The sequence below is a fragment of the Vipera berus genome (genome assembly GCF_964194415.1).
Source record: "Vipera berus genome assembly, chromosome: 1".
Classification (NCBI taxonomy): Eukaryota; Metazoa; Chordata; class Lepidosauria; order Squamata; family Viperidae; genus Vipera; species Vipera berus.
In genome coordinates this window covers 7,504,423-7,521,628 of record NC_138202.1, presented here as the reverse complement: position 1 = coordinate 7,521,628, position 17,206 = coordinate 7,504,423, and the positions used below count along the sequence as shown (strand labels likewise).

Sequence of the window (17,206 nt, the reverse complement as noted above, 5' to 3'; positions counted from 1 at the left end):
GCTCAGGAATTCTGGGAGTTGAAGTCCACGAGTCATAAAAGAGCCAAGGTTGCCTACCCCTGCCCTACGTGGTCCCATGACTGCATGTTGGGGGGGGGAGAGGAGGCTTGGCAGCCGGCCTGCATTTACAAACTTTTGCAGCGTCTTCTTGTCATGTGTCTGCTATTTATGACTTTTTTTTTTGCTGAAAACCAGTGTTTACTTCCAGTTTTGAGCAAAAAAATGCCCCATAAGCGAACACTAGCTTTCCCCTAACAACCGTAAGGATTTGCTTAACGGCTGCTGCAAAAGTGTAGTAAAACTGGGTCGGTCGTTTGATGCCACTCTACGTCGGTCGTCACTCTTCGACTGTAATGGGCTAGCGGCATCGCAGTTGTAAGTCGAGGACTGCCGGTTTGCTAACTTCTTCTGCCATTCTGGTAGCCCCTGATATTCCGATACGAAGCACCGAGTAGATTGTGCTTGGGATCCACCCACTTTCCTCAAAAGCTGGATCACTGAGGTGCTTTTTCCTCAGCTGGCCTGGGACCCCATCAGTGGGGCATGATTGCCCCAGCCTGTGCTTGATAAGCCACCCTCACAATGGACTGGGCTGAGGCAAGATAGCTGCTGACTCTGTTCCCGCCGATAGCCTTCCTTGAATTTCTGAATTTTTAAGGCTTCCCGGGTCCAGCGGACGTCCGGATGAATGAAACTCTTGTGCCCTCTGTGTGGACGACGGGGCTTTGATTCGCTTGCTGTCTGCAGCGTCCTTCGCACACCCTCTCTTCCTGCCCTTCCCATCCCTTTATGTCCATATTTTATTTTATTTATTTATTCATTTAATTAGTTTTATATACCGCGCTATTCCCGAAGGACTCAGGGCGGTTTACAGGGCAAAATTTAAAAGACAATATAAAAGTTGAAGTAAAAATAGAATTAAAATGAATTAAATTAATTAATAAATATTAATTAAATTAATTGATATTTTGTCCCAGCGTGGCCGCTTTTAAGATAGGTGGACTTCAACGCCCAGAATGCTTCCGTCGTCATCGGGGAATTGAAGGCCACAAGGGCCGGCTCAGGCATTCTGGGAGTTGAAGTCCCCACTTCTTCCAAGTCACCAGATTTGAGAAACGTTGCTTTCCGTTCCCGAATATCCCGCTTGTCAGCGCTGCGACAATTGAGAAAACTGTAGCCATTTTACCTTTTTTGCTTTCATTGTGCTTCTTTCTGCTTTGGGGGATTTCAGATGTAGAAGGGGGGGTAGGGGGGAATGTTTGAGCATTTTCACTTAGCCATAACAATCGCAGCTGTGTGTGCCGGTACTTTGTTTCCTGAACAAAATGTTCTTCAAGGAAGAAATCTTTGCCTTGAAGTGCTTTTTAATTGGTTTCACCTATTGGAACCATGACACTGCTCAGCCTTGGCTAAAGACCTTCTTTTATCTTCCAGTGGCTGTCCCACGGGGCTGACTCCAACGGCAGTGGGGTTGCGGTCCTGTTAGAACTCGCCAGGTTGTTCTCCCGGCTCTACACGTACAAGAGGACCCACGCCGCGTAAGAACGGGACCGGCTTTGGGGTAGGGCAGGGGTAGGCAACCTCGGCTCTTTTATGACTCGCGGACTTCAACTCCCAGAATTCCTGAGCCAGCCATGCTGAGGGGAAAGGGAGAGGTTTCCAAGTTGAGCCATGCTGGCTCAGGAATTCTGGGAGTTGAAGTCCACCAGTCATAAAACAGCCAAGGTTGCCTACCCCTGGGGTAGGGAAACCCAAACAAGACAAGATGGTGGATGCGTGTTTCCCCAATAGAAATGCACCCCTTGCCTCTCTCTTCTCTGCACAGGTACAACTTGCTGTTCTTTGCATCCGGAGGCGGCAAGTTTAACTATCAGGGAACGAAGCGGTGGCTGGAAGACAACCTGGACCACACAGGTGTGAATGGAGATTATTGCGTTCTTTTATATGTTTGGGGGGCTATGGGGAAAACTCTGGCCTTGCATATGAAGTAGCCAAAGAGAGGAAAGGGGCTGTTGGACAGATGCCTGGCAACCTGCTTTAAGTGGCAGAAGAGGCAGTGGTGGGATTCAGCCGGTTCGCGAGAATCGGTAGCTAAATTTACCTGAATTCGGAGAACCGGCTAGCTTCCAGAAGTCCAGTCTAGGCCTCGGAGGCGTGGAGGAGCCCTCCCAGGCGTAAAACAGCCCACCGGAAATGTGTGGATGCCACTTCCGGAAGTCCATTCCAGGCACCAGAGGCCTGGAGGAGCCCTCCCAGGGCTAAAACAACCCACCAGATGTGTGTGGATGCCACTTCTGGAAGTCCATTCTAGGCATCAGAGGCTTGAGGGAGGCCTCCCAGGCCTAAAACAGCCCACCGGAAGTGTGTGGATGCCACTTCCGGAAGTCTGCTCTAGGCATCAGAGGCCCAGGCCTGCATCAAATATGAGAACCGGTTGTTGAGGTATTTGAATCCCACCACTGAGAAGAGAGTATAGCTTGGCCTATTTTAGCTGTTAATGGGCCTGGTGACAATCCTCGCTTTTCATCTTTCAATTGTTTATTCATTTAGTTCAATTTTTATGGCCGCCCGTCTCGCCAGGTTGACTCTGGGTGGCTGACGATAGGCTAAAGCAGGGGTAGGCAACCTTGGCTCTTTTATGACTCGTGGACTTCAACTCCTGTTCTGTACCAGCCTGCTACTGGCCCTGCAGAAAAGGCAGGGACAACCCCTTTTACAAGAAGGCAAGAGGCTGGAATTAAGGCTGCCAAATTTATTGATACAAAAACAAACAAGACACGAACCAAGAAACAGGAGCTATTCAAGCGGTTGCCTTCAGCAAACCAGCCCTCCCACGCATTCCCCTTTTATACAGTTTATTTATTTATTTATTGCCTTCCTCTATTTACTCCTGATTGACTGCCTCCTGCGTCGGGCGTCCTTGAACAGGGCCAGCTGTGGGTCATCTTCATCCACGCTGTCAGGCTCACACAGCTGGGTCTCCGTCGTGACCAGGTGGGAGGGGCCTGGCTGAGGGCTCTCATCAGCAAGCTCTTCAACACCCCCCTCCTCCTCCTCCTCTGAGTCGTCCAACCCAACTGCCGAACCCACAGGCTGACCCTGAATCACAACAACTCCCAGAATTCCTGAGCCAGCATGGCTCAGCTTGGAACTTCTCCCTTTCCCCTCAGCATGGCTGGCTCAGGAATTCTGGGAGTTGAAGTCCAGGAGTCATAAAAGAGCCAAGGTTCCCCACCCCTCTGCATCCAGCCAAATTAGAACCAAAAAAACAATATACATAAAGCGAATACAGGTAGTCCTCGACTTAGGATCACCCTTGAGCCCAACATTTCTATTGTGAAGCCAGGCAGTTGTTAAGTGAGATTTGTCCCCATTTAACAATCTTCCTTGCCACAGTCGCTGTGTGAATCAGTCATTGAGCGAATGTGGCTTTCCCCGTTGACTCTGTCACACGCCTGCTGGGAAGATCACAAATGGTGATCACATGACCTCAAGATACCGCCGCTGTCGTAAATATCTGCCAGCTGCCAGGCAAATTTTGATCACCTGACCAAATTTTGATCGTGGTGTGAAAACCGGTCACAAGTCACATTTTTCAGTGCCACGGTAACGTTGAACAGTCACAAAAGGAACAGTTGTAAGCCGAAGACTACCTGTCGGGAGGCCCTGTTCACTGTCAGATTAGGCCCTCGTGATCTCCCGTCTGGACTACTGCAATGTGCTCTACCTGGGGTTGCCCTCGAAGTCCCCTCAGCAGCTTCAAGTACGGAAGGCAGAAGCGCAGGTAGTAAATGGGGACAGTGATTTGGCCCAGGTTGTAACACCTCTACTCCGTGAGCTGCCTGGGTCCCAAGTGGTCTTCTGGATGCGATTCAGCGCGCTGGTGGTCACCTTTAAAGCCCTTCATGGCTTGGGACCAGGTGACTTGAGGGGCCGTCGTTCCTACCTGCTCATCCAGTTAGACAAGACGGGCGTCTTTTAGGTCTTATCGGTTCAGGAATGCGGGTTGATGGGGCTGAGATGGACCCTTTGTGCTGTTAAAAGCTCACTTTCTGGAACATTCTTCCTCCTGAAATCAAGACGGTCTCGATCCTGCAGGCGTTTCCTAAGACCTTAAAGACCTGCCTCTGCGCCCAGGTTTCTTGGTGTGTGTTAACGGGGTACAGGTAGTCCTCGACTTAATGACCACAATTGACTGACACACGCACACCCCAATTTTCTGCTGCTAAGGGAAACATCGGTTAAGCGAAATTTGCCCCGTTTCTTGCCGCAGCTGCAAAGTGAATCACTGCAGTTGGTAAGTTAGCAACACGGTCGTTAAGTGAATCTGGCTTCCCCGTCGATTTTGCTTGTCAGAAGGCCGCGAAAGGGGATCACGTGAGCCTTTCCCCCCCCCTCCCGCCCCCAGGACACTCCAACCATTATTAAGTGTGAGTCGGTTGTCGAAGCATCCGAAGGCACGTCCCGTGACCACGGGGCTGCGGACAGAGTCCCGAGTGTGACAGAGAAGTCAGTCCTAAGTCGCCTTTTTCTTCAGTGCCGTGGCAACTTTTGAACGGTCACTAAGCAAACTCTTGCAAGTTGAGGACTACCCGTCACTGTGTAGCCTTCTCTGATTCCAGATTTCAGTCTGCTGCAGGATAATGTGGCGTTTGTCCTCTGCCTGGACACTCTGGGGAGAGGCAACAGTCTCCACCTCCACGTCTCAAAGCCCCCCAAGGAAGGGACGCTTCAGCACACCTTTCTCAAGGAGCTGGAACAGGTAAAGGGGGAACTGGGGTCCCTTTGGGGTGGCTGCCTTCTTCCCCAGCCTGGACTGCTGGACTTCCCTTTCCCCTCCCCTCCTGGAAGCCAGAAAACAACGGAGGGAGGCAGGACTAGGATAGTCCTCGCCTTGACGTCCCTCATGGAGCGCTAGAGGTCGTCCTTGGCTTACATCCCTAATGGAGCCCGCGATGGTCACCGACGTAGCCGGCCCCGTTTCGTGACTTTTCCCGCAGAGGCCGTTCAACAGAGCCCAGAGTCATTCATTAAGCGAAGGCGGCGGTTAAAGCATTTTTTGCCGAAACGCGGTCATAAACACCAGTTTCGCGGCAAACCCTCCTCCCCCCCCCCCCCGTCATAAATCGGGATCACATGACTGCAAAGGCAGGCCAGTTGCTGCAATCGTGTGACCGCTTGGGTGCCCCTTGGAACATCCGAACCAGGTTGTAAGTGCCTTTTGGAGGGTTCATACCTTTGGACGGTTGCTAAGCAACCAGTCATAAGTCAAGGACTACCTGTAACGTCGGAGCAATAGCTCCATCTGCTGACTGCTTTAAAGAAGAACAAATGCAAAGCTCTTGATCAGGGATCTTCAAACTTGGCCCTTTTATGACTTGTGGACTTTCCCTTTTGTGACTTGCGGACTTCCACTTCCAGAATTCCTCAGCCAGGCATGCGTGCCTGGCTGAGGAATTCTGGGAGTGGAAGTCCGCAAGTCACAAAAGGGCCAAGTCTGAAGACCCCTTCTCTAAGCACTTCGATCTCTTCATTGTCCATTCTAAGGCTGATTGTTGTTCTGCCTCAGGGGTCCTTCAAACCTGGCCCTTTTACGACTCGTGGACTTCCGCTCCCAGAATTCCTCAGCCAGTGTGCCTGGCTGAGGAATTCTGGGAGTGGAAGTCCGCAAGTCACAAAAGGGCCAAGTTTGAAGGACCCCTGCCAGAATACCACAGCCGTGCACGCTGGCTGAGGAATTCTGTAAATTGAAGTCCGCAAATTATAAAAGGACCAAGTTTGAAAACCCCTCCCAGAATTCCTCAGCCGGGCATGCCGGCTGAGGAATGCTGGGAGTTGAAGTCCACAAGTCACAAAAGGGCTAAGTCTGAAGACCCCTTCTCTAAGCACTTCGATCTCTTCATTGTCCATTCTAAGGCTGATTGTTGTTCTGCCTCAGGGGTCCTTCAAACCTGGCCCTTTTACGACTCGTGGACTTCCGCTCCCAGAATTCCTCAGCCAGTGTGCCTGGCTGAGGAATTCTGGGAGCGGAAGTCCACGAGTCGTAAAAGGGCCAAGTTTGAAGGACCCCTGGTCTAACTCAATGTTTCTCAACGGCGGCAGCTTTAAGATGGGGAGACTTCCAACTCCCAGAATCCCTCAGCCAGGCACGCCGGCAGTGTTGACCGCCTGCGCTGCTTCCTCTCTTGACCCTGCTGCCCACCTTTTGTTCCTCCAGGTTGTCGCCCACCATTTCCCAGAGGTGAGGTTCTCCATGGTGCACAAGAAGATCAACCTGGCCGAAGACATGCTGGCCTGGGAGCACGAGCGCTTCGCCATCCGCCGCCTCCCGGCCTTCACGGTCTCCCACCTGGAGAGCCACCGCGAAGGCCTGCGCAACAGCATCATGGACGTCAGGTCAGCTGCTGGGTGAGGAGGCGCCGCGCGGGCCGATGCGTCGGGGTGGGGAGGCTTTGCGCCGCCCCTTTATTGCCTCTCCCCTCGAGGCACTTCAGGGAAAAGAGGGCCCAGGTTTGGTCGCTTCTGCTTCCTTTCATCGCTCGAAGATGGGAGGTTGGGAAGAAGAAGGTCCATCCTGTCTGGTTCCCAAATCTCACCCTTTGGACCCGGGGTGGGCAATTCATTTTCCCAAGATGCCACAGGAGAAACGGACTGTGAGGGTGCCTGGGCCGCGCACGCCCACGCATAGGTAAATCGAGGGGGGGGGAGGAGGAAAGTCGCTTTCAAAAAGCAGACGATCGCAGCCGAGCCCCAAATTTCCGTCGCCGAGCGAAACAGGTTTTTTTCAGCGAGCTTCGCCCCGTTTTGCAACCTTCCTTGCCAGTGTTCTGAAGCGAAGCGCTGCCGTTGTTCAAGTTGGCAACGCCGTCGCTAAGCGAATCTGCCTTCCCCCGCCGACTTTGCTCGTCAGAGGATCGCAAAAGGGGAATCGCTTGATCCCCGGGACGCACTGCAACCGTCATGAATATGAATCCGTTGCCAAGCGTCTGGATTTCGGTGACGTGACAACGGGTGTGAGGAGCGGTCAGAAGCCACTTTTTTTTCTTAGTGCCCTGTGACTTAGAACAGTCACTCAATGAACTGCTGTAAGTCGAGGGCTGCCTGGAAAAGCAACCCACGTGGGCTGGCAGGGAAACCCCAAAGGGCCCGATGTAGCCCAGGGGCCATGAAATGCCTTTAAAGGTAACCCCCAAATTAGGGTCCTAATTGAACATGGCAATTATGATGTCTCAGGGAGATGGATGGTTAGGAAGTATGATATATGGAAGGAAGGAAGGAAGGAGGAAAGGAAAGGTAGGAAAGGAAAGGAAGGAAGGAAGGAGAAAGGAAGGAAGGAAAGGAATGAAGGAAGGAAAGGAAAGGAAGGAAGGAAGGAAAGGGAAGGAAGGAGGAAAGGAAGGAATAAAGGAAAGGAAAGGGAAGGAAGGAGGAAAGGAAGGAAGGAAGGAGGAAAGGGAAGGAAGGAAGTAGGAAAGGAAGGAAGGAAAGGAAAGGGAATGAAGGAAGGAGGAAAGGAAGGAATAAAGGAAAGGAAAGGGAATGAAGGAAGGAAGGAGGAAAGGAAAGGAAGGAAGGAGGAAAGGAAAGGAAGGAAGGAAGGGGAATGAAGGAAGGAAAGGGAATGAAGGAAGGAGGGAAGGAAGGAAAGGAAAGGAAGGAAGGAGAAAGGAAGGAAGAAAGGGAAGGAAGGAAGGAGAAAGGAAGGAAAGGAAAGGAAGGAGAAAGGAAGGTAGGAGGAAAGGGAAGGAAGGAAGTAGGAAAGGAAGGAAGGAAAGAAAAGGGAATGAAGGAAGGAGGAAAGGAAGGAATAAAGGAAAGGAAAGGGGATGAAGGAGGAAAGGAAAGCAAGGAAGGAAGGAGGAAAGGAAAGGAAAGGAAGGAAGGCGGGCCACCATGTGATCCAAAGGAGTTTTTTGTTTTTTCCAAAAGGCAACTGGACATTCCCCCCCCCCCCAGCTTTGCGAACGTTTCACTTCTCATTCAAGAAGCTTCTTTAGTTCGGCATCTCTGCACCAAAAGCACCTTTGGGACAACCATCACCTGGATGATTGAGAATCTCCCGAGAGACGGTCACCCTGTGTGACCGGATCTGTTTCTGTGACCTATTTTTTTACCGTGTTTACGCAAACACGGCAGTCATTAAGCCAACCCACTCTGGGCCAGGCTTGGCCAGAAATCAGAACTAAATGCCCTAAAGTCCTAAAGGGTGGCCACGGGACCGCAGGACACTGCAAAAGGGCCGCCGTGAATGCAGGCCAGTTGCTGAACATCCCAAATGGGGGTCACGTGGGCAAGTGGGTGTTCTTACTTTTGAGCCAGGCCGTAAGTAGCTTTTAGGAGATCCATTATAAGTCAAGGGCTGCCTTTACGCTTATAGAGCAGGGCCCCCCCATCCCCCGGTCCGTGGACCCGTACCGGGCAACCGGTCCGCACAAACAAGCGAAGCCCCATCCGCGCGATGCAAGCGGCGCACAAAACCAGGCACTCTCCAGTCCGTGGAAAAAGCTTCTCTCCGCAGAACCGGTCCCCGGTGCCCAAAAGGTTGGGGACCTCTGCTAATAGAGCATTAGGATTGTGCGTGCTTTGAAAACACAATCCCAGGTGGGGGGGTGGGGAAAAGAGGGGGCTGCTTTAAAGCATCGCTACAGCAGCCTTCTCTCGTCTTCCCCAATGCCTCTTCCGAAGAGCGTTCAAGGCAAGCGCCTTCTACGGGTCCACCTGACGAGCTGTTTCTTCCACCACCCCCTCCACCCCCGGATGTTGGTCTGATCGCCCAAACTGGGATCGATCGTGTGCACAGGCTGTGGGTGTGAGCGAAGTGCCGCCGTTTCAGAGGCCTCCCGTCAGCCCCTCCCCTTTCCTAGGAGCCTAAGGCTGACGCGGCTGCCGTTTTCCCTCTTGCAGGCCACGGGTGAACCTCCAGATCCTCACCCGCAACACCCGGATCATTGTAGAGGCTCTGACGAGGGTGATCTACAACTTGACACAGAAGGCGAGTCTTTTCTTAGGGCGGATAAAACAATCAAACCACTACAAAAACATCAGCAACAATAAATCAAACAGGCTGATTTATTTATTTATTAGTTATTTTATTTATTTTATTTTAATTCCATTTATATCCCGCCCTTCTCCGAAGACTCAGGGCGGCTTACAAGCTTAGCAGTAGCCTTCATTCTGTGTATATGCCTGCTTATTAGGGCATATACATATTATTATTATTATTTATTATTATTATTATTATTTATTTGAGCCCGGTGAATTTAAATTGAGCTTCAGCTTAAACTTTCCGTCAGTTTAGACACGCCTCTTCCCTGCGTAGTAGTGATCAGTCTCGTCTCACAACTTTACAGCCTGTGGGCTTCAACTCCCAGTCTGGCTGGCTCAGGAATTCTGGGAATTACAAGTCCACAGGTCATAAAATTGCTCACCCCCGCTACAGAGCAACTAGCATTCATTCTGATGATGTGTCCCACCCACCTCATTTGAGCTCTGATCTTCAGAGACTCAGTGCTGGTGGGTTCCATACCAGGGATCCCCAAACCCTGGCCTGGGCCTCGGGGCCATTCGGAAGCGGGCTGTGGAAGCGGAAGGGTGAGCGTGCAGAAAGCTCCACTTGCGGAAGCAGCATGCGGGCATGCACGCAGTTCCATTTTTTGGAGCGGCTGGAGCGCGTGTCTGCCCCTTGCACAGATTGAGCTGCGTGTGCATGCTCACTCGCCGCTCGCATGGAAACCCCCCCCCCCCACTTCCCTGCCCTGCTGTTCTGCAAAGCTGAAAAGGTCAGGGAACGCTGTTCCACACAAGCCCAGTCCTCCAGGTCGGAGACGCACCCTTGCTAACAAATGCCAAGGACAGAGCGGAGAGCACCACGTGAGAAAATTCTCCAGTTGTTTGACGTGTCTCCGGTGCAGAGCCCAGGACTCAGACGGGAAGGGATAACTGCCGCTGTGTGTAGACTTTCAGCTTTGCGATGATAACGGACGGAGGTTGTGGTCAATTGTGGTCAGCTGGATTTTCATCCATCCCTCTTTTTTTCTTCCTTCCCTCATCAGGGTGTGCCTGCTGACCTCCAGATCTTCACTGAACACATGGTAAGCTCCTGGCTGGAAGGCTCTGTGTATGTGTGTGTGTGTGTGTGAGAGAGAGAGAGAGAGATGGGGAGGGAGAGAAAGAAGGATGTTTCGGGGTCTTCATCTGCAGAACTGGCCGACTTCCTCTCCCCCTCTTCCCTGTTTCTGCAGCAGATTCAGCAGGAGCAGATGGAGTCGGTGATGGACTGGCTCAGCAGTCAGCCAAGGGCTGCTCAGCTGGTGGACAAAGACAGCGCGTTCATCAACACCCTGGAATACTACATGAGCCGCTACCTGAAAGACGTCAAGCAGCATTACGTGAAGGCAGACAAGCGGTGAGGATAGCGACGGTGTTCCCAGCTGCTCAACTGGCCACTCAGTCTCTCTGTGGGTTTAGCACTGATGATGTTACCTAGTTTGGTAATGAAAAGTCTGCAAGAAAACCACCAAGCTCAGAGGGAACCAAGGAACCCACAGTCCTTCTCCTCTCCTCTCCTCTCCTCTCCTCTCCTCTCCTCTCCTCTCCTCTCCTCTCCTCTCCTCTCCTCTCCTCTCCTTTCTGCACACCCCACTTCCTCTTAGCACTGATGATGTTATCTAGTTGGGTAAGGAAACGTCTGCAAGAAAACCACCAAGCTCAGAGGGAACCAAGGAACCCACAGTCCTTCTCCTCCCCTCCCCTCCCCTCTGCACACCCCACTTCCTCTTAGCACTGATGATGTTATCTAGTTAGCTAAGGAAACGTCTGCGAGGAAACCACCAAGCTCAGAGGGAACCAAGGAACCCACAGTCCTTCTCTCCTCCCCTCCCCTCCCCTCCTCTCCTCTCCTCTCCTCCTCTCCTCTCTGCACACCCCACTTCCTCTTAGCACTGATGATGTTATCTAGTTGGGTAAGGAAACATCTGCAAGGAAACCACCAAGCTCAGAGGGAACCAAGGAACCCACAGTCCTTCTCTCCTCCCCTCCCCTCCCCTCCCCTCCTCTCCTCCTCTCCTCTCTGCACACCCCACTTCCTCTTAGCACTGATGATGTTATCTAGTTGGGTAAGGAAACATCTGCAAGGAAACCACCAAGCTCAGAGGGAACCAAGGAACCCACAGTCCTTCTCTCCTCCCCTCCCCTCCCCTCCTCTCCTCCTCTCCTCTCTGCACACCCCACTTCCTCTTAGCACTGGTGATGTTATCTAGTTGGGTAAGGAAACTTCTGCAAGGAAACCACCAAGCACAGAGGGAACCAAGGAACCCACAGTCCTTCTCCTCCCCTCCCCTCCCCTCCTCCTCTCCTCTCTGCACACCCCACTTCCTCTTAGCACTGATGATGTTATCTAGTTGGGTAAGGAAACATCTGCAAGGAAACCACCAAGCTCAGAGGGAACCAAGGAACCCACAGTCCTTCTCTCCTCCCCTCCCCTCCCCTCCCCTCCTCTCCTCCTCTCCTCTCTGCACACCCCACTTCCTCTTAGCACTGGTGATGTTATCTAGTTGGGTAAGGAAACTTCTGCAAGGAAACCACCAAGCACAGAGGGAACCAAGGAACCCACAGTCCTTCTCCTCCCCTCCCCTCCCCTCCTCCTCTCCTCTCTGCACACCCCACTTCCTCTTAGCACTGATGATGTTATCTAGTTAGGTAAGGAAACGTCTGCGAGGAAACCACCAAGCTCAGAGGGAACCAAGGAACCCACAGTCCTTCTCCTCCCCTCCCCTCCCCTCCTCCTCTCCTCTCTGCACACCCCACTTCCTCTTAGCACTGATGATGTTATCTAGTTAGGTAAGGAAACGTCTGCGAGGAAACCACCAAGCTCAGAGGGAACCAAGGAACCCACAGTCCTTCTCCTCTCCTCTCCTCTCCTCTCCTCTCCTCTCCTCTCCTCTCCTCTCCTCTCCTCTCTCCTCCCTTCCCCTCCCCTCCTCTCCTCTCTGCACACCCCACTTTCTCCTAGCACTATCGATGTTAACTAGTTGGGTAGTGAAACACCTGCAAGGAAACCACCCAGCTCAGAGCACCGAGGACCCTGCATGCTACGACAAGTCATGTGAAAAAAATGTCATGTCACTTTTTTCAGGGCCGTTATAACTTTGAATAGTCACTAAACAAATGGTTGTAAGTCAAGGAATATCTGTATGTCTTCTGGGCTAGACAGGTGTTTTCACTTGGTATAAGGTTAGCCCTGGGTTTTCAATTCTACCTTCAAAAATCACAGTGTCATGGTTCCGACAGATGAAAGTCTTCAAAGTATTTTGAGGCCTTGTTTTACCTTAAAGAATCTTTATTCGAGAAGCATAGCATCGGCACTAACATAATCGAAGCCAAAAACTGAATTCTCCCCCCCCCCAGCACATAGTATCAAAGCACAATTCCCTCCTCCAATTAACAGTCATAAATCACATTCTCCAATTAGTTTGAAATGCGAACTTCCCCTCCAGTTCCCCAGCCCGCCAATTTTTTAAACATCTCTTATTTTAAAAAAAACCTTGGATCTCACACTAGTTACAATATTGTTGCTGCTAGTTGTGAAGTCGTGTCCGACCCATCGCGACCCTATGGACAATGTTCCTCCAGGCCTTCCTGTCCTCTACCATCTTCTGGAGTCTCTTTAAGCTCACGCCTTCTGCTTCAGTGGCTCCATCCAGCCACCTCATTCTCTGTCATCCCCTTCTTCTCTTGCCCTCAAACTTTGCCAGCGTTAGGCTCTTCTCCAGTGAGTCCTTCCTTCTCATTAGGTGGCCAAAGGATTTGAGTTTCAGCTTCAGGATCTGGCCTTCTAAAGAGCAGTCAGGGTTGATCTCCTCTAGGACTGACCGGTTTGATCGCCTTGCAGTCCAAGGGACTTGCAGGAGTCTTCTCCAGCACCAGAGTTCAAAGGCCTCAATTCTTTGGCGCTCAGCCTTTCTTATGGTCCCGCTTTCACTGCCATACATTGCAACTGGGAAGACCATAGCCTTGACTATACGCACTTTTGTTGACAGGGTGATGTCTCTGCTGTTTAGTGTGCTGTCTAGATTTGCCATGGCTTTCCTCCCCAGGAGCAAGGGTCTTTTAATTTCTTGACAATATTGTTAGGTCTAACTAACTCCCATGCACATTCCTCCCCACCCCCACCCCAGTGTCATCTAATTCTAACCCTAATTCTAAGAGTAAAACCTAAGAAGGGAAATGGCCGCATCTCCATATGTTGTCAAAGCAAAAACATCCGATGTTAGCAGCGTCGACACTCAGCTCTTCCTGTTATTCCCTTTTGTACGCAGGGATCCCGAGTTTGTTTTCTATGACCAGCTGAAGCAAGTAATGAATGCATATAGGTAAGTACGGAGCAACAGCAAAAAAAAAGTGTTTTGGAGTTTGATTCGTCCCGGGCCTTTCCTTTAAGGCTTGGGGTACAAAAAGCACTTTTGTTTTTTCCAAGTTAGCGGATTTGAGATAATCTAATTCAAAGCGTGTTCCTGCATAATGCACCACGGGGGCTAACTGGAGGGGACAAACAGGCGAGTTTTCGTAGCGTATAGATCAGTCATGGCGAACCTTTTAGAGACCGAGTGCCCAAACTGCAACCCAAAACCCACTTATGTATCGTTGGGGGTGGGCGTGGCCCATTGGGTGGGTGTGGCCCATTGGGTGGGCGTGGCTGCGGCGCTAACAGCAGACTGGGTGGGACTAAAAAGTTCAATCAATCAATTCCAACTTTGCGAGATCTTTTTTTTTCCCCCGCGAGAAGTTGAAATTGATTGACTGAACCCTTTTTTTTTTTTTGGCACACGGCAGCAGAGGCCTAAAGCGAAAAGGTTTTATAAAACCCAGCTGAAGGCCTGCCTAGGGCTGGGGCGACGGTGCGTGTGCCCACAGAGAGGGCTCTGCGTGCCACAGGTTCGCCACCACGGGTATAGATGTATGAAACATGTATGCCGCCCGACACTCATTGATTCTGGCTGGCTCACAACAGTCAAAGTTGGCCCTGTCTTTCGGGGCTGGGGGCAGGCCAGAAGAGCTGATAGAACAAAAAAGGTCTCCGAGGAGCAGACCCGCGAACAAGCAGCTCAGAGGGAAGGGAAAAAACTCCAGTGTCTCATGACTGGCTGTGGGAACGTGGCTTGTGTCTTTCAGAGTCAAACCAGCCATCTTCGATCTGCTTCTGGCTCTCTGCATAGCAGCCTACCTTGGTGTGGCTTACATCGCTGTCCAGGTGAGTGCCGACGCACGGTGGTTTGCTATGGCCAGTGATTTGGCAGAACCGGTAGCCAATTTTTTTTTGTTGCCCAGGCCCAGCAGAATGGACTTCCGGAAGCGGCATCCACACAGAGAACCGGTTGTTCACGTTATTTGAATCCCACCACTGGCTACGGCGTTTTTGTAGCCTGGAATGAAGCTAGGAATCTAGGCATGGCCCTCCTGGGTTAGGCTAAAAAAGATAAAAGGTTTCCCTTTTCCGGTTGTGTCCAACTAGGGGACGGTGTTCACCTCTGTTTCTTAGCCAAGGGAGCCAGCGTTGTCCGAAGACGCTTCCGTGGCCACGTGGCCGGCGTGACTATACGCCCAGCGGCACGGAATGCTGTTACCTCAGGCTAAACACAATCTTTATAGTCGCTTTGTGAGTGAGATGGGCTATTTCGGAATTTTGGCATATGAATACAATTAAATAAGTCTTGCTCTAGCACAGGGGTCTTCAAACCTGGCCCTTTTATGTCTTGTGGACTTCGACTCCCAGAATTCCTCAGCCAGCGTGCCTGGCTGAGGAATTCTGGGAGTTGAAGTCCACAAGTCTGAAAGGGGCCAAGTTTGAAGACCCCTGCAACAATGCGTGAAGAAGACACATGCCAACCTATACAGTGGTACCTCAGTACTCGGCGTCGATTGGTTCTGGGAGGAGCGATGGGCAGCAAAAAGGACACACACCGTGTGATTTACCACGTGACCCTTTGTTTTGCCCGGGAAGAACTTTCTGTCTGTTCCTCTTCCTATGTCAGCGACCTTCCCAGCAGGGCTGACGTCCTGTCCGTTCCCCATAGCCGTCCCCCTCTTCCTATAGCGGCGTGTCGAGTACTGAACAAAGGCCAATTACCGGGACTACGCTTTCACATCAAAATGCGTCGAGTCTCAAATTCATTGAGTTTCGAAGCAGTCGTGTGCCGGGGTACCACTCTAATAACCAAATAAATCAATCTGGATGCTGATCCCAGATTGACATAGTATAAACTTGCTTTATAATGCAGGGGTCTTCAAACCTGGCCCTTTTACGACTGGTGGACTTCAACTCCCGGAATTCCTCAACCAGGCACACGTGACTGAAGGGGTTTTAGCTTTTTATATATTGTTTTAATTGTTGGGCTTAATTTAATTTATTTTAATTTTATATTATCTTTATATTGTATTTTATGCTGCCCTGTAAACCTCCCTGAGTCCTTCTGGAAAAGGGCGGTATAAAAATCTAATTAAATAAATAAATAATGTCTCAAGCTTGGGCTGCATCAGCAATTCCTGATTTTGCTTTCACGCGGTCCTGGGGGGGAATTCTGGGAGTTGAAAAGTCCGCAGGTCTTAAAAAGTTGCCAAGTTTTGAGAAGCCCCGTTCCCAAGGCAGATAGGTGGAAAGCCCTGCTTGTTCATTCTGTCTTTCCTTCTCTCACTCTCTCTCTCTCTCTCTCTCTCTCTCTCTCTCTCTCTCTCTCTCTTTTTAGCATTTCGGCCTCCTTTACCGGCTGGTCCAAAGGCTCTCTCGGAAATCCAAACAGCAGTGATGCAAACAGCAGAGAAATCTTCCGCCTGTCCTTTTGTTCCTCCATCGGATCCTGCTTCTCTTCTTCTTCCTGCTCTCCTCTCCTTACAAGGGGCAGGAGATGGTAATTGAAAGGATGGTAAAAGAAACGATTAAAAAAACAACCAAACACAAAACCCCACCCGCCAGCCCCGTAACAACAACAATCACACTCTCCCACATCCTTTGCGTTTGTGCAAAGCTCCTTTCCCCCCCCCCCCTCTTTTTCTCCTGGGACGGGACCGCAGAGAAAACTCGGACCCCGCCTTTTGAGACCGATCAAACCTCTGGACACAATTTCTACCCACTACAGATGGAAACCTTCTCCCGGTTAAAATGACTTTTCCATCAACCCGTTGCTGCTGGTTGAGAAACAACATGTGCCATAATTCTAAGCTGGGGGGGGGAGGGAGGGAGGGGCAGGAATCTGGGGGGGGGAGGGCCCCAGGCCTGCCTGTCAAGAGAACTTGAAGGGGATGTGGTTGATTTTTTTTTTTTAAAAGTGCACATGTAAATTAAAACTATTACAAAAATACACGTGACCCGTGGAGCTTGCCTGCTTTTAACGTTTGCCGATTGATTCAGTTCCCCGCGTTTATTATTTTTGTAAACAATTCAAGGCGCTGAACGCAACCCTTCCTTCCTTCCTCCTATTCTCCCCCCACCCACCCCCACCGCAACAACCCTGTGAGGCGGGTTGCGCTGAGACTGACCCAAAGTGAAAAAGAAAAGAACTGGAACCCGTGATCCAGAGAGGTGAGGGGGCATCCCTGCCAGTCAGAAGCTAAAGAGGTCAGAGATGCTCTAAGGCGGGTTTTGCAGGGTTGGTCTAGATGACCTCCAGGTTCTCGCCAGACGGTAACATTTCACAAAAGTTAAAAGAAAATGCTCATTTCCCCTCTCGTAGTTGGGGTGCCCAGTGTGCGTAGAACATGGAAAAAAAAGACAATTGGTTGCATGGAAAGAGATTGCGGGACAAAAGCACATTTGGGGGGAATAAGCTGGCTTTACCAAATAATCTTAATGGAGTGTTTTGCTGCAGGGTAAACCACGAATTGTGGCTTGAACAGACACTGGAGGGACAGGATACCAGTAATCAGTAACTATTTTGCTCCATCAGATGCTTTTAGCTCAAGGTTTCCCAGTCTTGGGAGCTCGTAGGAATGTGGACTTCAACTCCCAGAATTCCCCAGCCAGCAAGCTGGCTGGGGAATTCTGGGAATTGAAGTCCACCCATCAACAAGTTCTTAAGATCAGGAAATATGAAGGACAGAAGCGTACAGATAATTTTAGGATTACAACTACCCATTTAGCAAGCAATTCAAATTACGGCAGCAGATAATCCTTGATTTACAATCAGCCCACTCGCTTAACAACCGTCACAGGGGC

The 17,206-nt window shown here is 50.8% G+C and overlaps 1 protein-coding gene across 4 annotated transcripts in view; it reads left to right on the top strand.

The window, feature by feature from the left end:
• The window catches only part of NCLN (nicalin), a 43,708-nt gene extending 27,476 nt beyond the window's left edge, over positions 1 to 16,232 (top strand). The window contains exons 6-15 of one of the 4 annotated variants that reach the window (XM_081321108.1): positions 1,435 to 1,538; positions 1,826 to 1,914; positions 4,623 to 4,762; positions 6,218 to 6,396; positions 8,905 to 8,992; positions 10,053 to 10,091; positions 10,245 to 10,405; positions 13,317 to 13,370; positions 14,170 to 14,248; positions 15,741 to 16,232. In XM_081321108.1, coding sequence (XP_081177234.1) covers positions 1,435 to 1,538; positions 1,826 to 1,914; positions 4,623 to 4,762; positions 6,218 to 6,396; positions 8,905 to 8,992; positions 10,053 to 10,091; positions 10,245 to 10,405; positions 13,317 to 13,370; positions 14,170 to 14,248; positions 15,741 to 15,800 — 993 coding nt within the window. In that variant the 3' untranslated portion in view covers positions 15,801 to 16,232. Of the gene's footprint in view, positions 1 to 1,434; positions 1,539 to 1,825; positions 1,915 to 4,622; positions 4,763 to 6,217; positions 6,409 to 8,904; positions 8,993 to 10,052; positions 10,092 to 10,241; positions 10,406 to 13,316; positions 13,371 to 14,169; positions 14,249 to 15,740 lie in introns of all 4 variants that reach the window. The other 3 variants (XM_081321106.1, XM_081321107.1, XM_081321105.1) reach the window with 3 other exon arrangements.
• Positions 16,233 to 17,206: the final 974 nt, after the last annotated feature.